Below are 24,865 nucleotides of genomic sequence, written 5' to 3' on the forward strand. Positions count from 1 at the left end.
GCTGGGCAAGGAGAATGAGGGATTAGTGTTCTGGCAGAAAAATCAGAATGTGTAAATGTCTGAAGACTAGTGAGCACATGGCATGTTTGACTAACTGAAAGAAGGCTGGTTTAAATGAGGCAGAAGGGAAGAGAGAAAAGTGGTGTGAAATGAGGTTAGCACTGATCAAGTCACTCAAGATTTTAAGGTCATGCTGAAGATTTTAATGCTCAGAGCAAAGGGAAACTTTTGAGGCGCTATCATCAAAAAAAATAGAGCTGGGGCTTCCCTGGTGGCGCAGTGGTTGAGAGTCCGCCTGCCGATGCAGGGGACATGGGTTCGTGCCCCGGGCCGGGAAGATCCCACATGCCGCGGAGTGGCTGGGCCCGTGAGCCATGGCCACTGAGCCTGCGCGTCCGGAGCCTGTGCTCCGCAACCGGAGAGGCCACAACAGTGAGAGGCCCGCGTACCACAAAAAAAAATAAAAATAAAAATAAAAGTAGAGTTTATTTTTGTGGTTTTTAAGTATCATTTTGCCTATAACGTGGAGAATGGATTGGAAGGGTGCAGGGAATCCTGTTACAAGGTTTCAGTTGTAATCCAGGCATTTTTTACTGGTGGCTTGGACTAGAATGGTAGCAGTGGAGAATGAGAGAAGTGGACAGATCAGAAAGATTTAGTAAGTAATCTGAAAGAGGCTGATTCATTGGACAGTGGCTGGTGTGAGGTGAAGGGAGGAGGGGGGAAGAGAAATACATCTCCAGGTTTGGGGCAAAGGAAGCTACCATGAACTTGGTTTATATATGTCAGTTTGACATGCTTGTGAAATATACAAGTGGAGATGCCAACTAGGCAAGTTGGATATACAAGTCTGAAAATCAGACGAAAGATATAGGCTAGACATATAAATTTAAGAATCATCAGAAAATGAATAGTAAACTAAGCCATGGCATGGAGAAAACTGAAGAGGGAGAAAGATGGTCTAAAAGGAGCCTTAATTACTTCTCAAAAGCTAAAGGTCAGGTGGAAAAGAAAAAGCTAAGAGGAGGCAGAAGCAGCAGCCAACAAAGGAGGAAGAAAACTAGCAGAGGTTGTTCCATAAAAGCCAAAGAAGGGAGTGCTGTAAGAAGAGGGGAGTGGTCAACAGCATGAAATGCTACTCAGAGATCATGGAAGGGACTGAAATACAGCCACTGGACTTAGTAATACTGAGTGACTTTAATAAGAACTTAACAGGAGCTCTGATAGGATGTGACACCAGGTTGGAGTAGACTAATGAGTACCCAGGAGAAAAGGAAATGAAGGCAGCAAATGTAGAAAGTTCTTCTAAGAAACTTGGCTAAGAAGGGGAGGAGGAAAATGGGGACTGGGAGAGTAGATGAAAGGATAAGTAAAGTAGAGAAAGGGTTTGGGGGTTTCTTCTTGTTGTTCTTATTTTTGTAGTTCAGAATAGAAGAGAAATAAGCATGTTGTAGGCTGATGGGAAAAGAATCTAATAAGGAAAACTGAAGATACAGGAAAGAGAAGAATTTCCAATCTCAACTGTGACCTTCAAGGCTGATGGGCAATCGGTTTCTATATGTCAGCCCTTTCATCTCCATCACAGTTATTTCAGACCTTTCCACTCTCTTCAAACTTCCAACCCCACACCTCCTACTTTTCAAAATAAAGAGAGCAAAGAACCCATCAAATGGAATTTCAAATTCTTATCACAAATTTCCACCTTGATCCCATCTGTTCTTATCCCTCTTGAATGCCAAGTTGAACAAGCTTTCTCTCAACTGCAGTCATTCTTAACCTATGCACCTCTCCTACTTCTTCCATGGCTTTTGGGACATTCCTATTCTCCTATCTCCTTCCTACTTCTATGATGATTCTTTCTCTGTCCTGGACCTATATTCCTCTTTCTCCATCTGTGACTTCTCCTTTCATCTAATTATAAAATTGATTTTCTTTTTATTGTGTGTCATACCTTTCTAAGCACTTTCTCACATCTCATTTTGATCCTTACTTGTTGAATTGAGAAGTCTCAACTATTGAGATATAAACATAGAATACTTTTATTTTTCCCCCATATAACTAACTACTCAGTTGAATCCTAAACCTGCTGAGTATGCTCAGTGAAATTCCACAGTTTTTCAGTCACATTCAATTATCAAAGCTTGGTTTTTAAATCCCATCTACAGACAACCTGCCTAGCACAAGTGAGAATTACATGCTTTAGCAGATGCTTGTGGTGGGGAAGAACACAGCTTGTCCTCACGGTGTCTCTCCTCTCGTCCTCACTGTGTCTCTCCTCTCGCCCTCCTCTGTACCCCTTCAAACTTTCCTACATTCACAAACTTATGTCCTTGCCATAAGTGGCAGCTGTGGGAACACAGCAATATCCTACTTATTATAGAGCTCACCAGTTATCAGTGATGGATCTACTACAGTCATCAGCCAGTCATTCTCCAGGGACTAAGGTGATACTGACCACCAAAAGAATCAAGTGCTGCCAGGCAGAGATGCACCCCTAATCTTTCTCTGAATCAATTTGAAGTCAGTGGTCTCTACTGATCTCTGCAGTACATGGTAATTTCTGCACAGGGAACATTCATGGTTCTCTAGGCAGTGGTCAGGTTCACCCTGGCTCCCTCTGCCCAAGCAGTATCTGCCTCAACTCCAACAGAGGTTGGTATATTTTACCTAACCAAGTGTCCCCATAGGAAACCCCTATTACTCCAACATCTTCACTAATGTACACAATTCTACCCTCACATAAATCGTGAGATGCACTGGGGTTCCTCTTTACTTGGTCAATGACAAGTCCCATCCTATCTCCTTCCAAAGAAAGCATACTACCGTAAAGTCCCTTCAAGCCCAGCTGGCATGAGCTACTCCAGCAAGCTTATTATGCTATGAAACTTCTAAGGGAGATGTAGGTACCACTCTCTATATTCAAGGATGCCCCCAATATTCCAGAGCCACACATCCAGTTCCCCCAGGTTGAAATGGAAAAAAGGGAATGGAAAGTACAATATGTTCCCAGTATGCTTTTCCCCAAAATCTCTCAACATATTCCACAGGCACCAAAATCAGCACGGCAAAGATCCAACCAGAGAACAAGATGCCAGTTTCCTGCAGCCATACACACAAACTTCACAAGCAATTCACGCACCACATCAAACTTCATTAACTGTGCACTCCCCAAAAGGCAATCTCCCCCTAGCCCACTTTATATGGAAGAAGGGGAAATGCAGTGGTGATGGTCAGATTACAGCTTTGCTGAAAAAGTCAGCTCTTAGCAAGTCATTCAGTGAAGTAGCTGATGGCATAACAGGCATGCCTTTAAACGAAAAAAATGAGAATTTTAGCCTCTTGATTAAAGAGATTGGCTCTGGTCAGCAATCCTGGTTGATACAGTTAAGATACTTTTTCATACTGTACTTATCATGTGAATTACATAATACAGGAGTTATTAACTGCATTTTACATATGAGACAAAGAATTGAACTGTGGTTACTTAACAAAGGCGTTGCACAAAAATCATGAAGAAGGATAAATATTGTCAGTAAATCTACAAAATAAAGGCTGAATGCACCTGTACAATGAGGATCTATAAAATGAGGGTTATACATCTTACAGTGGTACTAATCAAATGAGATAATGGATAGAAGTGCTTTTAAAATGAGAATAGAACAAAACATAAATAGAACTCCAGTTATTATATACCCAGCACATGGATAAAGCAAATATTAAACTGTATATTTTTACATCACCACCTGTAAGTCCTAGATGGGGAGAGGAGCAGAGTTGGGTATGAAATTAACTTTTAAGCTCCCAGATTTTATTTCTCAGCATAAACCTTTGAGCATCTTGACACAGTACAAAGAATAGAGAATACATTTCTACTCCTCTGTCAAAATCTTCTCCATTCTTTCTTTCTTTTTTAATTAAAAAAAATATATTTATTTATTAATTTATTTTTGGCTGTGTTGGATCTTCATTGCTACACGTGGGCTTTCTCTAGTTGCGGTGAGCAGGGGTTACTCTTCGTTTTGGTCCGTGGGCTTCTCATTGTGGTGGCTTCTCTTGTTGCGGAGCACAGGCTCTAAGCACACGGGCTTCAGTAGCTGTGGTACATGGGCTCAGTAGTTGTGGCTCACAGGCTCTAGAGCACAGGCTCAGTAGTTGTGGTGCACAGGCTTAGTTGCTCTGCGGCATGTGGGATCTTCCCGGACCAGGGATCGAACCCACGTCCCCTGGATTGGCAGGCGGATTCTTAACCACTGTGCCACCAGGGAAGTCCCTATATTGCATTATTCTACTTTGTATTTGAAAATTCTCATAATAAAAAGTTAAAAATTAAAAAAAAATGTTTTTAAATCTTCTCCATTCTTGTAATCTACAACTTGCACAACCAATTTCTATTACTGTTAAACTTTCACAAAGCTTTGACAGGACTGAAAATAAAAGCTACACTGTCTTTGTTTCATAGATATGTTGATTTGTATCATATTTTAGATTCCACATATAAGTGATATCATATGGTATGTGTCTTTCTCTTTCACTAGAGATGATAATCTCTAGGTCCACCAGTGTTGCTGCAAATGTCATTATTTCATTCTTTTTGATGGCTGAGTAATATTCCATTGCATATATATAATAATTTTTAAAAAAAAAAAGCTACACTGTCTTATGGCAAGTCTAGCTTCCCTGAATACAGTATCAGAGATAGGTGCAAGAGTTTCTGCTCATCACAGAGACATGGCTGCAACTGGTCCAACTCACTTCTATAAAGAAGTACACATTTGACAAATTTGATTTCTTCAGTCAACCTTTTGTTATTTTTAATCACAAAATCAAAGAATCTGCTGATCTTATTGATCTCTAGGGATGACCTAAGGATTATCTAGGCCCACATGCTCATTTTATATAAGAAACTATAACCCAAAATTAAATCCAATAGTGTTTTCTACCACAACATGCTGATTCATTCCACCCCAATGATATGATTTTCCTTAAAAATATTTTTCTTAAAACATAAAAAGTTTTACATGCTGATAGTAACAATATTAATTGTGACAACCAAAGCATAAATTTGGGTGATTTCAACCACTGTTCATTCTGAAAACTGCTTCTGAAGAGTCATATTTTTAGGCTAGTTTAAAACATTTTGGCTGTTTCCAGTTTTAGAGGAAACATAGCTGTTGTGTCAACATGTAACTTTGCTTTGACCCTTCGGACATTTCAAAGGTTAAACAATGAATTCCAGGATTTTCAACCACGTTCACTGTAGAAACAGAAGCTACCTCTGTAATATTTCTATGATGATGTATCATTCTGGTTTTTCTCAAAATAATTTTATTTAGTATAAACTAATACAGTATATAGTTTGTATCTACTAAACGGCCAGACTTTCTAGTGAATTTTTAGAGCCATATTATGCTATGTGTCTGTTTAATATACTATTACAAATACAAGGTTATCTAAAATTAGAAAACACACCTTACAATGACATCCTAATCCCGCCCAGGATTGTTTATGGTTAGCCATCAATCTCACTTTTCCCTGATCACAGTGAATTAGAAGAGTGATAAGTATCTCAACAGAAAAGAAGCAATGTCCAATTAAAGACATTAAACAGGAAACCAAAGAATGTGAAAATCTCACTAATGCCACCTACAGTACCAATGGAGAACACAGATAAGAGATTTTTTAATAAATTGTGTATATGTGTACCTATCCCTTAATTTCTTGCCTAGGACTATGTATCAAGACAACTTTCTACCAAATCTTGCACAGAATATAAAAGTACATAAGTAGGTAATGCAAACAACAACAACAAGGGTACTCTTGAAAAATCAAAACAAAGAAAAACCTGACACACTCACAGAAGCAGAGAGTAGAACAGTGGTTGCAAGTGATAGGGGAAATAGGGAGATGTTGGTCAAAGGGTACAGACTTTCAGTTATAAGATGAATAAGTTAAGCAGATCTAGCGTATAGCATGGAGACTACAGTTATTATTAAAGTACTGTGTACTGAGGCAAATTATCAAGTCAGACGTAGCAAAAATTGGAGAATCTGACTTCAAATGGATTACAAAGCCTCAAAGCAAAGCTTACCTTACATTCCACCACACTCTGATCTGATTCACAAGTTACATAGATTTCATCTACAGCCCGGCGAAGATTGTCAAAAAGGAATGCCCAGTATCGAGCTCTTAGATCAATTTTCCGAGGGTGCCTTGTTTTAGTGGGACTTTTATCAAAGTGTTTATCTCCGGTTGTAGATGACGTTATTTTACAGTCTACTGTAGTGTTCTGATGAAATAAAACAAAACATGAAAAAGTATTTTTTAAAAGCCTCCAGGAACTGGATTTTTGTATAAATCAAATTTTTCAACATAAATACTTAAAAACATGACATTCTTCTTTTTAGCTTATATCACACTGAATTCATCAAAACAAAACTTCTCAACTTAAATAAAAGCGGCAGGTTTGTAAGGTCAATTACATGTTTCATTGAAGATTAGGATGATTTTAATGGTGAACAGACTCAGTCAAAAAGGAGCACTAAAGTGGCTCCTGATTTACTAAAATATGTGTATGGCACATTTACATACAGTAACAAATAACAGATACTAATTTCAACATTTTGAAATTGCTTGTATATATTCTTTTCATTTAGAAATGACATATCTATACTTATATTCAGTTACTGAATTTTATCTTAAACGTTTTTCCACTAAAAGTAAAAATATATAAATACAAAACAATTTACTAGAAAAGAACACTGATTAATAAAACCAAGCATCAGCTACAGAGCAGACTCACCAAATAAAGTAACTATAGTATTCTATGACCCAGTGTTTCCTCAGCTGCACAGGCGGACTTTGAAAATACAAGATTATATTCTATACTTGTATAGACTGTACCAAAGAATCATTCCCCCACAAACAGGAGCGTGCAGTTTACATAAAGACCTGAACTTCTCACTAGAAGTACAAAGGAGTTGCTTATCTCTCTGTGGCTACTTAAACTGATAAATAAATAAATACTAACCTTGTACTACAGTTACAACAACAAACAATCTCAAGTTTCTTTGGGTTGTTTTGTATGTGTGTATGTCATTCCTGTTAGCTTGTTTGTTTTTCCTTTTCATAGAAGAGCCCCAGAGTGAAGAATATCCAAAATAGAAGCTAATACTCTCCTGTTTTATTTTAGGCTTTGGCCTTCAATGTAACAGTGATTCCTATACTTCAAAAATCTTTTATAGCCAATCTTCGGTTTATATAGAATCTTCACTATCAAAAGTCAAGCAAACAAAACATATATACTCACAAAGACATGCACACTTAAGAGACTGAGATGGAACTGCTCATCCACCACAGTCCCCCATCCAGACTAAGGTTGTCAGACTCAGCAAATAAAAATTAGTAAATATTTTATCTGACAGCCTTAGTCCAGGCCCAAATTCTCAACACTCAAGCAATAAAATTTAAAGTAATCATCAACAACCCACAAAACCTTTGCTTCAATGGCTCTCCAAGCACTTTCCAACCCTAATAGTAAATGATAAATCATGATGGCAAATACCCACTCACACAAATTTTAAAGTATGTATTATTAGCTCTACTTTACAGCTTAGAAAATTGAGATTTAGAGGTTGATTTGTCCAAGATCACATAGCCACAGGAGACTATCTTCCAGTTAGAACTCTGCAATTACACCACTGACTTCCCATTACACTGCACCCCAAGGCCCTGTGCTAACAACCCTTTACCGAATATTCCAGACCACCTCATTTCTCTTCCTATATACCACCCAAAGTTAAAATTAACTTGAATTTTCCTGAATTATACGTCCCTCACAAACTTCTTAGAGTGATCAGCAAAACACTAGTAGCTTCCTGTGAATTCAGATCCTAATCTTATAAAATTCTCAAAAATAATTTAACTCATCTTCACCCATTTATGTATTTACCCTATCATGCATCCATATGTATATGATTCAAATACTTTAACCAACCTTTCTTAAAATGTAGAATAGGCAAAACTGCTTTTAGGTTAAGATGTTTCTATTCTCCGTGATTGGTCTATGTGAGGCTTTTACTAAGAAAGACTCCAGAAAGGCAGAAACTACAGCTAGGTAATTCCATCTGAAGGGCAATGTACTATACAAATTTGACATTTAAGCTTGACAAAAATAGTAATACTTTATATTTGCACATTTATTTACATTTTATGAAGGGCTTTTGAAAACATATCATTTAATCATCACAGCAAACTATAAAGACAGGACAAATATTGAAATATTATTATTCCTATTTTGTAGATGACAAAATCAGTAAGATTCAATTTCTTGACCAAGTCAAAAGGCTGAGTGACAGAACTGGGACCAGAACCGAGTCTTCCAACTTCTGCTCCAATGTTCATAAAGCATTTCACATAGCACCTAGCACACAGTAGTACCCATATAATGTTAGGTATAATTATAGTGGGAAAGACAAAGAGGTGAAGAAATATGCTCACAGAAAAATGTGAATAAACTAATGGCAAAATTGCCAAATTTGTGAAGAAAGGTAGAAGAAGCATATCAAATTGTAGAGGCTGATAAGTTTGTATAAAGTTTCAAAATACAGCGCTCTTACGTACCACTGATAAAAATAACAGCAGTGATAATAATAACTGCAGTGGCATCTAATATTCATGTCATACTTGCTATGTGCCAGACACTGTGCTAAGTGCTTTCCATACAGTTATACTTCATTTAATCTTTGAAGCAATTTTATATCACAGTTACTATTATTAGTTCCATTTTATAGAGGAGAAAACTGAGGTTTAGCTAAATTAAATGATAAACCCAAGGTCTCACACTAAGTAAGAGACAAAGCCAAGATTCAAAATCAGGCAACTATCCCATTGTTATGACTTACTGTGCCTGTTTCCAAGACATTCAACAGAAGACAAAGCAACCTAAACTTCTGGAAAAAGCTAGACACAACTGAATCTCATGTTTTAAATAAAATTCAATATAACAAATGTTATACTATTTTAATCAATCACTTCTGAGAGAAAAAGAGGAAAAAAGAAAGAAAGGAGAGGGAAAGGGGAAGGAGGAAATTGAGATTTCTGACTCACCTCTCTTAGAACTCTCGTCAACTCCCCTGAGAATCTGAAGAAACCTATGGACCTAAACCTCTGACAACAGCTTGTCTTTTTACTGTCTCCATATTTAGTCTTTTCTAGAATGTCCTAAGGTTGGAATCATACAGTATGCAGCCTTTTCAGATTGGCTTCTTTTACTTAATAATATGCAATTAATTTCCTCCATGTCTTTTCATGGCCTGATAGCTCATTTCTTTTTAGAGCTGAATGTACCACAGCTTATTTATCCATTCACCTACTGGATATCTTGGTGGCTTCCAGGTTTGGCAATTATGAAAAAGGCTGCTATAAACATCCATGTGCATGTTTTTGTTTAGACATAAGTTTTCAACTCATCTACATATATACCAAGGGCATGACTGCTGATCACAAGGTAAGAGTATGTTTACTTGTGTTAAGAAACTGCCAAACTGTCTTCCAAAGTGGCTGAATTTCCACTCTGAATTCCCACCAACATTGAATGAGAGTTTCTTGGCTCTTCATCCTCACCAGCATTTGGAGTTATCAGTGTTCCCAATTTTGGTCATTCTAATAGGTGTGTGGTGGTAGCTCATTGTTTTAATTTGCATTTCCCTGATGACATATGATGTGGCACACCTTTTCATATGCTTATCTGCCATCTGTACATCCTCTTTGGTGAGGTGTCTGTTAAGGTCTTTGGCTCATTTTTCAATCAGGTTGTTTCAATGATTGAAACATTGAAACATGTTTAAAAAAAGAGTCCTTTGTATATTTTGGATAACAGTCTTTTACCAGATATCTTTTTCCAAATATTTTCTCCCAAGTCTGTGACTTGTCTTCTCATTCTCTTGACATTGTCTTTTGCAGAACAGAAGTTTCTAATTTTAATGAAATCCAGCTTATCACTGATTTCTTTCAGAGATCATGCCTTTGATACTGTACCTAAAAAGTCATCACCATATTCAAGGTCATTTAGGTTTTCTCCTATGTTATTGTCTAGGAGTTTTATACTTCTGCATTTATGGTCAATAGTCCATTTTGAGTTAATTTTTGTGAAGAATGTGAGGTCTGGGTCCGGATTCATTTTTTTTTTTTTTTGTCATATGGATGTTCCAGCACCATTTGGTGAAACGACTACCTTTGCTCCATTGTATTGCCTTTGCTCCTTTGTCAAAGATCAGTTGACTAATTACGTGGGTACATTTCTAGGCTTTCTATTCTGTTCCATATATCTATTTGTCTTTTCTTTTGCCAATATCACACTGCCTTGATTACTGTAGCTTTATAGTAAGTCTTGAAGTTGGTTAGTGTCAGTCCTCCAACTTTGTTCTTCTCCTTCAATATTTTGTTGCCTATTCTGGGTCTTTTGCCTCTCCATATAAACTTTAGAATAAGTTTATTGATATCTACAAAATAATTTGCTGGGATTTATTGAATATATTCTTCAACCTGGGAAGAAATGACATCTTGACCATATTGAGTCTTCCTATTCATCAACATGGAATGTCTCTCCATTTATTTAGCTCTTTGAGTTCACTCATCAGAGTTTTATAGTTTTCCTCATATAGATCTTATACATATTCTGTTAGGTTTATACGCACCTATTTAATTTTGGGGAGTGCTGATATAAATGGTATTGTGGTTTGGGGTTTTTTTTAAGATTTTATTATTTTATTATTTATTTATTTTATTTATTTATTTTTAGCTGTGTTGGGTCTTCGTTGAGGCATGTGGGATCTTTCACTACGGCACGCGGGCTCTTCATTGTGGTGTGCGGGCTTCTCTCCAGTTGCGGCATGCGGATTTTCTCTCTCTAGTTGTGGTGCGTGGGCTCCAGGGCATGTTGACCCTGTAGTTTGTAGCATGTGAGCTCTCTCGTTGAGGTGCATGAGCTCACTAGTTGTGGCGCGCAGGCTTAGTTAGTTGCCCTGCAGCATGTGGGATCTTAGTTCCCTGACCAGGGATCAAACCCTGCATTGTAAGGCAGCTTCTTTACCACTGGACCACCAGGGAAGTCCCAATGGTATTGTGTTTTTAATTTCAAATACCACTTATTCACTGCTGGTACACAGGAAAACAACTGACTTTTTTATGTTAATCTTGTATCTTGCAACCTTCTGTAATCAATTATTAGTTATAGGAGTTTTTTTGGTTGATTCTTTCAGATTTCTTACATAGATGATCATGTCATCTACGAACAAAGACAGTTTTATTTCTTCCTCCCAATCTGTATACCTTTTATTTCCTTTTCTTGTCTTATTGCATTAGCTAGAACTTCCATTAAGATGTTGAAAAGCAATGGTGAAAGGGGACATCCTTACCTCATAACTGATCTTAATGGGAAAGCTTCTAGTTTCTCCCATTAAGTATCATGTTAGCTGTAGGGTTTTGTAATTTTTTTTAATTAAGTTGAATAAGTTCCCCTCTATTCCTAGTTTAGTAAAAGATTTTTATCATCTTTTCTAGGTGTAGAATTTTGTCAAAGTTTTATTCTGCATCATTGATATAAAAGTAGGTTTTTTCTTTTTTATCCTGTTGCTGTGATGAATTCCATTGATTTATTTTAAATTACGAACCAACCTTGCACCTCTGGGATAAATCCCACTTGCTCATGGTGTATCATTCTTTTTATTGTGGGATATGATCTGCTAATATTTTGTTGAGGATTTTTCTATCTATGTTTGTGAGAGTCACTGGTCTGCAGTTTTCTTGTAATGTCTTTGTCTGGTTTTGGTGTTAGAATAATGCTGGCCTCATAAAATGAGTTAGGAAGCATTCCCTCTGCTTCTACCCTCTAAAATGGATTGTAAAGAATTGGTATAATTTCTTCCTTAAATGCTTGGTAGAATTCAACAGTGAATCCACCTGGGCCTGGTACTTTCTGTTTTGAAAGGTTATTAATTATTGATTTAATTTCTTTAATACATTTAGGCCTATTCGGAGTGTCTATTTCATCTTGAGTGAATTTTAACAGATTATGTCTTTCAAGCTATCAGTCCATTTCATCCTGGTTATCAAATCTGTGGCAAAGAGTTGTTCATGGTATTATTTTATTGTCCTTTTAATGCCCATGGGATCTGTACTGAAATGAATAAGTAGGGACATGCAATAGGACTTTGGGACAGTACTATCCATATGAGGTTAGCAGTCATAAGTGTCAAAAGAGCCTTTCAACATAACTGATACTTTTCTCCTGCCACTTTCAAATGCATGGGGCACAGAGCAGAATAGGCAGAAAAGTGGCTGTAATGAGGACAACTCTGTCAAGTGTGTACTACCAAGGGGCAGGGTAGCCAGACAGTTGGGAGAGTGGGCAAGAAGGCAATTGTGACAGACAAACCATAGAATCTCAGGTGGATATCCAGGAAAGTGTGGTCATATGGAGGATGAGGGATAATGAAAGGGTGGTAGGATCAGTAAATTATAGATTGCATGGGGTTGAAGAATTGTTAGAGTCACATGATCACAGACAACAAGGCAGGAGGAGAGATGACAGGTAGAAGATGGGATGGCTGAGATTGAGATCCTGGAGAGAGAGTAGTTGTTAGTGAGAACAAGGCAAGAGTCTGACCATCGGAATGAGTAGAAGACAAAACTATTGGAGGAAAGAAATGCAAGAAATTGAGAGGACGGCAGTAATGGTGTAGAGCATGCAGTGAGCCTGAAAATTATATCTTCAAGGAATAAGAAGTGACCTGGAAATCTGTAAGTGCTGCAACATGTCTGATGGCATGTCCTTCAAATCTGAGGAGTTTTAGGAGATGGGAGGGAGAACTGCCCGAAATGCCAGTGAGGAGCAAGCAGGAAACCTAAGCCACCTCTAGGATCACAGGTAGGAGTGCTGTGGGGGAAGAAAACAACTACTACTTAAAACAACTGTGGAGGAAGCAGTATCCCCACACGTGAGTTGGAATTTACCTAAAACAAGAAGGTAAAGGGAATGTGCAGGGAAGAGAGGAACAAAGAAAGTTTTGCTGATGGTAAACCTACTTCTAGAGGGCAAAGTTGTAGGATTTCACAAGTAATCCAGAGGCATTTCCCTGATTACTACTGAAACTGAGCATCTTTTCACAGGTTTACAGGCTATTCAGGTTTCCCCCATTTTTTATTGGGTTATTTGTCCTTTTTCTGATGAATTTTAGCTCTTTATGAAGTCTTTGATGAATGGTATCTTCTCCCAGTCAATCTCACCTTTAACTTTGTTTAAGTGAGTTTTTTAGTATATAAATTTAATTTTGATATAACATATCCATCAGTTATGCTTTTTGTCTTGTCTAGGAAAGCCTCTTCTAATTCAAGGTCATAAAAATATCCTTCCAGATAATCTTAATTTTTTTGTTTTCTCATTTGGTCTTTAGCCCATCAATAATTTTTTTTATATTACATGAAAATATCCTTATATTTTATTTGTAATTTAATTGCATTACAGTCAGAGAACATGCTGTGTCTGACTTCTATATTCTTGTCTGACTTGTATTTACTGAGACTTCTTTATAACCTAGGATGTGATCAATTTTTGCATGTGCTTTGTGTACACTATTTGAGTGCCAATAAATACACACATATACATGCATACATATACATACATATATGTATATGTATTTATGAGATCAATCATAATTGCATCTTAATTCTATCTTCTTGCTATTTATTCCTGCTTGATCAGTTTCTGAGTAAGGGATATGAATATTTACCACTATGATCATGAATACACTTTTCTCCTTGTAACTCTGTTAGTTTGGGCTTTAAATATTTCAAGCCCATGCTGTTAGGTACCTAAAAGTTTTGTACTTTTATACTTTTTGGATGATTATTCTTTTCACCATTATATAATTTCTATCTTTCTGTAATCAATGCTTTTCATGTTGAAGTCCACCTGGCTTGATATGAATATTGCTATTCTAGCTTTAGAGCACATCTAGAATATCAAGTATTTTGCCTGGATTTTTTTCTCTTTCTTTGTTTTAAACTTTCCTTGAAGTTTTAAATATGTCTCTTATAAGCAGTATACAGCTCAATCTAAAATGAGAGGTTTAATTCAATCATCTGACTTTTAAGAACTGAATTTAATCAGTTTACATGTATTGATATTATGTTTGCTGAAATATTTATACTTAGTATCTACCATTATCTTTCATGTTTTTCACTTACTATGATTTTTCTTCTTTTTTTCTTTCTCTTTCCTTCTATTTAGTTGAAAAGCTTTGGTTTATTCACTTTCTCTTTTCCTCTGTTTATTTGGAAATTGTGCCCGCTTGTTTTAGTCCTTTAGTAGCTAGCCTTAAACAAAGACTTCTTCCTAAATAAGACAAGGATTTTATCACGTTAACTCCCTTCCAAACTCCCTATGGTCTTCTGTGTTAACACTGTTTAAGATTATAGCTCCACCTTTCTAAATTTAGTTGTGTGAGTGTTTTTGAAAACCATCAATAGTTAATGAGATTTACTAAAATATTTTACAGCTATCCTTTTATCAAGCTCCCTCCTACAGGTTACCTTTTCTTCTTGCTGAAGTATGTCTTTAATAGTCCCTTCATTAAGCATCTGTAGGTGGCAAACCCTTAGCCTTTGTACATCTAAAAATGGCTTTATTTCACTCTTGCACTTGAATGATCATTTGAATGGGTACAGACTTCTGGGTTATAAGTTATTTCGCCTTATAACTTTGTAGATATTGGTCCACTGTTCTTTTGTTCATTACAAGATTATTGTTATTCCTCTGTGCTTTTGTTTACTTCCTGGTATTTTAAGAGTTTTATCCTTAACATTTTGCAGGTTCTCTAGAATGTATCTAGGTATAAATCTATTTTTATTTACCCTGCTCAGCTCTACAGTTATGCTCTGAATCTCTTGAGAACTCAAAGTAAGGAAAATTTTAAACATCATTTTTCCAAATATTGCATGCCCACTATTTATTCTCTATTTCAAAAGTCCTAGAAGGCATATGTTAGAATTTCTCATTCAAATTCTCTTTCCAATTTTCCATCTCTTTAGTTCTCTGAGCTACGTTCTAAATCCTCTTAAGTAGTTAGTGTCTTCCAACTCACAAATTCTCTCTTTAACTAATCTCTCTGTCCAATATATCATTTATTCTTACTAATTGCAGGTACGAATAAAAAATTAAAATTTCACGGACAACATTTTCATTTGTAAGATGTTCACTTTTATCTATAAATGTTCAAAATTCATATCCATCTTTTATTTCAGAATTTTCCTTTTTGCGTTATATTTAATCTTTCCTTTGAGGAATTTAAACTTGTTTATTTGAAAGTCCTCTTTAGAAAAATGACCATTTTTCATTACCTCAGGAGTAAATTCTCTCATTTGTGGAATGTGTTGTTTATATCTTACGATATTATTTTCCTCATGTGCCTTGATATTTTGTTTTGCAAACTTATTTTGCATTTAAGTTTGTTTTATTTCAGTTTTTCACTTCGCTCACCCTAACTACATGTGTACTAGTTTTATGTTTACCATCATCTGGCCCACCATGGTCCCCTTCCAGAGGCCTTTTATTGGGGACTTAAAGCTCTCATCCTTCAAGAATATAGCAGACCCAGTCATGAACCAGAGGGCCACTCTCTTTTATTGCTTCAGATGTCAATTATCACAGGCCACAACCCCAGGCAGATTGTAGTGTTCTTTGTCTCCTAGTGCAGAACACTGCACAAGCCTAAAGTTTTATGCCATGAGCCTGGATCTGTTTTCCCACCACAATCAGGGTGTTTCAGCCTCCCTTATATAGGACTTGTCCAGTAAGTGTGTCCCCAACTCCACTTATCTGTGAATATATGTGTTTGTTTTATTTCTGATCCAGAGAGATTTTTATTTTATTTTTGAAAATCCCTTGTCTCTTTAATTTTTAAAAAATATTTTATCATTGATGCCTCTTGTATGAGAGGACTAGGGAATATTTTATGAACTCACAATGCCACCTTGATTAGAAGTCCATGTTTTCCTTATGTGTAGTTTGGGGTTTACATAATACATATTGGTATATTTAATAACATCAAACTAAAATAATATATATGAAAAGTTCAGGGAAAATAACTACAGATTACAGAGCTAACTATAAATATGCCAAAACACTTTTAAAAATAAGGTAGGCTTGTGTTCTCTAAAATTTTAGTAGAACAATCTGAAAAATTTTAGATTCAATACATCTTTATTATCCTACATCCAAAAGACTTCATTATACCTAGAAAGTAAATCATAGAAGAATCACAAATATGGCATGTGCAGCAGAGGAGTTAAGAAGATAAACTGTAGAAATTGATGGCATGGGTTCAAATCTTGGCTGTGTCACTTACTAGTAAGTTACATAACCTCTCTCTACCTCAGTTTTCTCATTTGTAAATGAAGAATAATGCCTACATCAAAGGGTTGTTATAAGAAACAAATTAATATCTGTAAAGTATTTAGTACAAGTTAGGCACATAATACTACATACACATTTGTTAAATAAAGGATGTTACATTAAATTTTTATATGAAGATAAAATATGCAATATTCAAATCCTGAAAAATTAGATTTTATAATTGAAATTAATCACAAAAAAGTAAACAGTTGTATATGCTGTACCTGTTTTGTCGTTTTATGAGAGCCTTGAATTGTCCTCTTTGATTTTCCACCAGTTTGACATTTAGATTTTCCTTCAAGGCAAAAATAGATAAATATATAGATCAACAAACAGATAATATAAAACTGAACTGTGCAAATTATCCAGGCATACTAACACATAATCTCCTTCCAGAGACCACAGAACAATCTATACATGGCCAACATGAACTACAGATGTCATAAAAAACAAATTTCCAAGGTCCCAGAGACTGCTTTTATTGAATGGCTTCTCAGAATAGGAAGAAAATCAACTTCTTCAAGAAGTCAGATAGTCTGATAATTTAAAAACAAAATCAGGTTAGTGACACTCTTCAGCTTATATATAGCTCCTTTGAAAATAGTTCTTTGAATTCAAATTTTAGTTTGACAATAAAATTAAGAATACATGTTTTTTTTGTTTGTTTGTTTTTGCAGTACGCGGGCCTCTCACTGCTGCGGCCTCTCCCGCTGCAGCGCACAGGCTCCGGATGCGCAGGCTCAGCGGCCATGGCTCACGGGCCCAGCCGCTCTGCGGCATGTGAGATCCTCCCGGACCAGGGCACCAACCCGTGTCCCCTGCATCGGCAGGCGGACTCTCAACCACTGCGCCACCAGGGAAGCCCAAGAATACATTTTTTTACCATATAAAAACTCAGTATTTTCTGTTTTAATTTATCTGATTTATGAAATATATAGTTTCATTTTGAAAAGGGACATTTTCAGTTCTTTGTATTTCTGCAGCAGATACAGCTTTCTCACTTGCTCTTTTTTATAAGAAAGACACTAACTACTGTTTTATAATCACTCTATTCTTGAGAGCTATTCCAAAACAGGAGTAAAATTCTGTAATGTACAACAGACTCGTTTTCCTTTTTGCAAAATAATTTTGGGCCAAGACCCCTGAAGCAGTACAAATGAAATGAACCATAACACCTACTATCAATTTATCTGCACATCAGAGGGCCTCCCTCACTGTTCTACCAGGGGTGGAGGCAGAGAACTCTCCACCCCCACACAGCCTTTTATTCATCCTTTCATCATAGAGAACAATGTATCAGAGGCTTCTTAGAATATCCAGGAGAATAATCAGCTTAGAACAAATACCAGAGGAGACAGGAATAAAACAAAGAACAGAAGAAAACTTTTAAAAATTGAATTATCATCCTCAGAAACATCTGAGTATAGATGACAGCCATAAAACAAGAACGAGTTGATACTTTTTAAAAAGCAAAATAAAGATTTTTCTGTAAGTGGCAACGTTTTAACAATATAAAATAATCCTTAAAAATTATGAAGTTAACATTTTTCCTTTGTCATCATTATTATAGATATTCAGAACGTTCTAATTCTTTGTGCTCTTATTTCCATTAGTTTGCAATAAGCATAAATGAAGCTTTAAAATAGTACTGGTCGGGCTTCCCGGGTGGTGCAGTGGTTGGGAGTCTGCCTGCCAATGCAGGGGACACGGGTTCGAGCCCTGGTCTGGGAGGATCCCACATGACGCAGAGTAACTGGGCCCGTGAGCCACAACTGCTGAGCCTGTGCGTCTGGAGCCTGTGCTCCGCAACGGGAGAGGCCGCGGCGGTGAGAGGCCCGCGCACCGCGATGAAGAGTGGCCCCTGCTTGCCGCAACCAGAGAGGGCCCTCGTGCAGAGGCGAAGACCCAACACGGCCAAATTAATTAATTAATTAATTAAACGAACTAAAAAAAAAATAGTACTGACCAATTTTTTATGTACTTATGTGCAATATCAGGATATATACAGATATAGGATTCATTATTATATTTTCTTTCCTTTTATGTTTTTTGAATAGAAGCAATTTTAATAATAACACCTTCAGACTATATTGTGTTCTGAATAACCCATGAAAAATGAGAAAATTTCATAAAACAGTATTTATAACATAGAGCAACCATGAGATATTTCTAGGTTTCTTGCCACTTTTGTACTAATGTTGATATATATTTTCTATAAAAGAAATGAAGTAATAGTAAGCTCCATATGACAATTTTAGCTAGTAAGGAGCTAGATTTAAAAAGAAAAATTTAATTTCCACCTCTATTTAATAGTTTTTGTGATCCAAAAGAACTGCTCTCTAAAAATACCTAATAAGACTGACAAATGAGTGAGGTGGATGGACCTAGAGTCTGTCATACAGAGTGAAGTAAGTCAGAAAGAGAAAAACAAATACCACATGCTAACACATATATATAGAATCTAAAAAAGAAAGAAAAATGGTTCTGAAGAACCTAGGGGCAGGACAGGAATAAAGACAGACGGAGACGTAAAGAATGGACTTGAGGATAGAAAAAATCTAAATCTCCTAAACTTTAAAAAAAAACCTAATCTGCCAGTCATAATAACACAGCCAATTTCATTTCTATGTGAAACAGTGAAACTAACAATATCATTTTCATTTGTGTATTAGGTAAGATAAAAAATCAATTAAAAATTATTTCTTATTTAATACATACTAATTTGCCCAAGACTTCTAATTATAAACAGTCTTCAGTCTGTCTACTGTTCAAGACTAAATACATTCTTCTAATTTACAACAAAAATGAAACTTTTTTTTTAATACATACCATCATCATCTTTGCTTTCTAGTGGAACACTCCAAGCTATTAGGTTTCTTGCTGTACGACCCTCCTCTGCAACTATTCTCCTTACTTTGTCATGACTATTGGAGCGCTGGAATGAAGCCTATGCACAGAAAAGAGAACATGTATTAGTTTATTAAATTAGTCAACATAAAAAATATATCTGGCAGACAAATTCATCATTTCTATTATTTTCTCAGAAAGGAAACACTTAAAACTAATTTGGGATCGGAAAGGTGCTTAGACAGAAATAAGAGTAAGTCCCAGATCTTTTTTACTTCTAAAAAGACTGAATTTTACAACTTGAAAAATAAATAAATCATTTCAAGAATGAATTCAACCTAAGGTTTGAAAAACTGTCCTAAGGAGCACAAACACTGCTGTGTACCCATTTCAGCACCACTCCCCCATATGTATCACAGGTTAAAGAGGGTACATATTCCCTCTGAAAGCTCTCGGCAACAAAAGATGTTTTCAAGACTCCTATTTTTTTCCCTACAGATACTGCTAAAGTAAATTTTCACTCAGCTGTAGATTTCCACTGCATAATTTTATCTCCAAGTTATTGGGATCTAAATAATAATTCCTGTAAACTAACATATTTAAGTTGCAAAATTTTAAACTCTGCCCTACTGCACACAATGTGTGTATGTATACATGTAAGTGGTGTGTGTGTGCGTGTGTGTATTCTTGCTTTCTCTAGTTCCACACAGCTGAAAGCAACACTAGCCTACAGGTTCAGCCCCAACAAAACCCTGGGCCAATGGAAGCCAGATCCAGTAATGTAAAGGAAATTACCTTCCCACTAATGAATGCTATATGAAAATAGTCCTTTTTTTTCTGTTGTAATAAGATCATGGATGCCTTTACTGTCTTCTTTTGCTTCTCTATATTTTTATTTTTATTTTTTTACTTTTTTTTTTACTTTATTCTTTTGTAACATCTTTATTAGAGTATAATTGTTTTACAATGGTGTGTTAGTTTCTGCTTTATAACAAAGTGAATCAGCTATACCTATACATATATCCCCATATCTCCTCCCTCTTGCGTCTCCCTCCCACCCTCCCTATCCCACCCCTCTAGGTGGTCACAAAGCATTGAGCTGATCTCCCTGTGCTATGCGGCTGCTTCCCACTAGCCATCTATTTTACATTTGGTAGTATATATAAGTCCATGCCTCTCTCTCACTTCGTCCCAGCTTACCCTTCCCCCTCCCCGTGGCCTCAAGTCAACTCTCTACGTCTGCATCTTTATTCCTGTCCTGCCTCTAGGTTCTTCAATACCAGAAAATAGCCCATTTTTATAAGTCAAGAATCTATGAAAAGAAAACGGCTCTAAAGCATCCCTATGAGCACAAGGATGCAGCCTCCTTGCCCAACCCTTAACTCCATGTGGGAAATCTACCTCTTTCTGAAAAGAATTCACTCCTGGCCCAGCCCAAAATCCTAGTCCAACTAATGAGTGAGTTCATCTTCTCTTCTAGTTCTTGCCAGTCTAAACTCTTAGCATCCCTGGAATCCTTAGTCAACAACAAATTTACTGGACAATTACTATGTGCCAAGCACTGTGTAAAACACCGAGAAGAATACAAAAATATAAGGTAATATACGTATCCTCAAAGAATTAACAATCCAAATGAGTGAACCAAACACGTAAGAGCAAAAACTAATATATGAATTAATCAGTATGGTATCTAGTCTCCAGATGCCCCCCTTCCCCTCAATAAACCACTCCTGCTGGTGTTCATGCCCTTGTGTAATCCCCTCCCCTTGAACCTGGCTCTGTGACCTGCTTTTTGACCTATAAAATGAGGTGGAAGTGACACTGCATAATTTCTGAAAATAGGTCATAAGAAGCTTTGCAGTCTCTACCTGGGTCTCTTGGAATGCTCCTTCTTAGGATATTCACTCTTGAAACCCAGCCACCCATGCCATGAGAAGCCAAAGCCACCAGTAGAGAGACCACATACAGTCAGCACTGATGGACAGGCCCAGCTGAACTCCCAGCTGACAGACAACATCCACTGAGCCATCTTGGACATTGCAGCCCAGTCAAGCCCCCGGATGAATGCTGCCATCCCAGCACCCCAGGGCAGAAGAACCACCTAGTCAACCCATAGTATCATGACAGGTAACAGGAACTATATGTATGCACACTAATCCACAATAAACACATCTGTATTTCTGTATCTATCTGTATAGAGATATTGAAAACTGTGAGTTTATATTAATACCTCTGATACCTCTGATTTCTTTTTTTTAATATTTATTTATTTTGGCTGCACAGGGTCTTAGTTGCAACACACGGGATCTTCCTTGCAGCATGCGGGATCCTTAGTTGCGGCATGCAGGCTTTTTAGTCACAGCAAGTGGGCTTCTTAGTTGAGGCATGCAGACTTTTAGCTGCGGCATAAGGAATTCTCAGTTGCAGCATGCGGGCTTCTTAGTTGCAGCATGCAGACTCTTAGTTGCAGCATGCATGCAGGATCTAGTTCCCTGACCAGGGATCAAGCCCAGGCCCACTGCACTGGGAACTCAGATTCTTACCCACTGGACCACCAGGGAAGTCCCAATACCTCTGATTTCAATCCTACATCATAGGTTCATTTTAGCCTTCCCCTTTCCTTATTCGTAATTTCTTTCTCCAACAGTAAGAAACCCAGCTCTCATCATCTAAAATATATTTACTTACCTGTTCAATTCTAATATATACATAAAGTAGTTTCAAAAAAAAAAAGGGGGAATTCCCTGGCGGTCCAGTGGTTAGGACTCTGTGCTTTCACTGACGAGGGTCCAGGTTTGATCCCTGCTCAGAGAACTAAGATCCCACTAGCCACGCCATGTGGCCAAAAGTAATAAAAAATAAATAAATAAAATAAAATAAAGTAGTTTCATAACTGCTAACCCACATCTCTGTGAGAAACACACTTACTAACAAGATTATATTTCTATACAGTTCCATCTTTAGCCTTACACTGTCCAAAGTACTAAATTTTGTTTTCCAAAATTACTTAAATTATTTCGTCTCATCCTCAACCCTTCAGTGTGGTTACATTATATACCTGTAATATGTTACTCTTTAGTTTCTGGGTTCCCCTCATGTACTGGTAAATTTTAATTGCTGGCTTATTTGGGGAGTATGTGAAAGAAAGGCAACACACGGTTCTCAAACAAAAGAACGTATTAATTAGTATGACTTTGAGAGAAGAAAAAAGTCACTACACTCTAGGGCAGGGGTCCACGAACTTCCTCTACAATGGGCCAGACAATAAACAATTATTATTTTAGGCTTTGCAGGCCATACAGTCTCTTATGACAACTACTCAATCATGCCATTTTGTGTGACAGCAGCCATACACAACATGTAAACAAATGGGTGTTGCTCTGTGGGAAATATATATTACTGTTCAGTTTAAAATAAATTCAAATTATAGAAAAGTTACAAATTAGCACAAAGAATCCTCAAAATATCCTCATATATTCTTTTTCCTAAAACATCTGAGAATAAACTGCAATCATCATATCTTTTGCCCTTAAGTACTCCAATGTGTATTTCATATATCCACAGACACTCCCCTATATAAATATACTACAACTATCAAATCAGGAAATTATCATTGATCCAAATTATTATCTAAGTTAGAGTAATTATTTAAATTTCACCAACTGTTCCACTAATGTCTTTGATAATATAAAGTTGACAACAGAGAGAGGGGGAAGATGGAGGAAGAGTAAGACTCGGAGATCACCTTCCTCCCCACAGATACATCAGAAATACATCTACACGTGGAACAACTCCTACAGAACACCTAGTGAACACTGGCAGAAGACCTTAGACCTCCCAAAAGGCAAGAAACTCCCCACGTACCTGGGTAGGGCAAAAGAAAAAAGAAAAAAAATTGGGATGGTACCTACACCAGTGGGAGGGAGGCATGAAGGAGGAAAGGTTTCCACACACTAGGAAGCCCCTTCGCGGGCGGATACTCCGGGTGGCAGAGGAGAGCACAGCGACAGGGGTACAGAGGGCAAAGCGGAGAGATTCCGCACAAAGGATCGCTGCCGACCAGCACTTACCAGCCTGAGAGGCTTGTCTGCTCACCCGCCGGGACGGGCAGGGGCTGGGAGCTGTGGCTCGGGCTTACCCCGCATCGCAGGGAGAGAGGACTGGCGGCATGAACACAGCCTGAAGGGGTTAGTGCACCACGGCTAGCCGGGAGGGAGTCCGGGGAAAAGTCTGGACCTGCCGAAGAGGCAAGAGACTTTTTCTTCCCTCTTTGTTTCCTGGTGCGCCAGGAGAGGAGATTAAGAGCGCTGCTTAAAGGAGCTCCAGAGACGGGCACGAGCCACGGCTAACAGTGCGGACCCCAGAGACGGGCAAGAGACGCTAAGGCTGCTGCTGCCGCAACCAAGAAGCCTGTGTGCGAGCACAGGTCACTATCCACACCTCCCTTCCGGGGAGCCTGTGCAGCCCACCACTGCCAGGGGCCCGGAATCCAGGGACAACTTCCCAGGGAGAACGCACGGCGCGCCTCAGGCTGGTGCAACATCCTGCAGGCCTCTGCTGCCGCAGGCTCGCCCCGCACTCCGTGCCCCTCCCTCCCCCTGGCCTGAGTGAGCCAGAGCACCTCAATCAGCTGCTCCTTTAACCCCGTCCTGTCTGAGTGAAGAACAGACGCCCTCCGGGGACCTACATGCAGAGGCAGGGCCAAATCCAAAGCTGAGCCCCGGGAGCTGTGAGAACAAAGAAGAGAAAGGGAAATCTCTCCCAGCAGCCTCAGAAACAGCAGATTAAATCTCCACAATCAACTTGATATACTCTGCATCTGTGGAATACCTAAATAGACAAGGATCATACCAAATTGAGGAGGTGCATTTTGCGAGCAGGATTTGCTATTTTTTCCCCTTTTCCTCTTTTTGTGAGTGTGTATGTATATGCGTCTGTGTGAGATTTTGTCTGTATAGCTTTGCTGTCAACATTTGTCCTAGGATTCTGTCCATCGGTTTTTTTTTTTACTTTTTAAAAAAAATTTTTTCTTAATAATTATTTTTTATTTTAATAACTTTATTTTATTTTATCCTCTTTCTTTCTTTCTTTGTACTTCTTCTCCCTTTTATTCTGAGCCGTGTGGATTAAAGGCTCTTGGTGCTGCAGCCAGGAGTCAGTGCTGTGCCTCTGAGGTGGGAGAGCCAACTTCAGGACACTGGTCCACAGAGACCTCCCAGCTCCACGTAATACCAAACGGCAGAAATCTCCCAGAGATCTCCATCTCAACACCAGCAGCCAGCTTCAATCAACAACCAGCAAGCTACAGTGCTGGACACCCTATGCCAAACAACTAGCAAGACAGGAACACAACCCCACCCATTAGCAGAGAGGCTGCCTAAAATCATAATAAGGCCACAGACACCCCAAAACACACCACCAGACGTGGACCTGCCCACCAGAAAGACAAGATCAAGCCTCATCCACCAGAACACAGGAACTAGTCCCCTCCACCAGGAAGCCTACACAACCCGCTGAACCAACCAGAGCCACTGGGGACAGACACCAAAAACAATGAGAACTACAAAC

General features: G+C 37.9%; 1 protein-coding gene across 4 annotated transcripts in view; it reads right to left on the bottom strand.

The window, feature by feature from the left end:
* The window catches only part of SCAPER (S-phase cyclin A associated protein in the ER), a 495,741-nt gene that overhangs the window by 419,752 nt on the left and 51,124 nt on the right, over positions 1–24,865 (bottom strand). For all 4 annotated transcript variants that reach the window (XM_079912990.1, XM_079912987.1, XM_079912988.1 and 1 more), the window contains exons 3-5: positions 19,280–19,397; positions 16,675–16,745; positions 6,089–6,286 (exon numbers count right to left, since the gene is read on the bottom strand). In XM_079912990.1, coding sequence (XP_079769116.1) covers positions 6,089–6,286; positions 16,675–16,745; positions 19,280–19,397 — 387 coding nt within the window. The remainder of the gene's footprint in view (positions 1–6,088; positions 6,287–16,674; positions 16,746–19,279; positions 19,398–24,865) is intronic.

This window comes from Stenella coeruleoalba (genome assembly GCF_951394435.1).
Source record: "Stenella coeruleoalba genome assembly, chromosome: 2".
Taxonomy (NCBI): domain Eukaryota; kingdom Metazoa; phylum Chordata; class Mammalia; order Artiodactyla; family Delphinidae; genus Stenella; species Stenella coeruleoalba.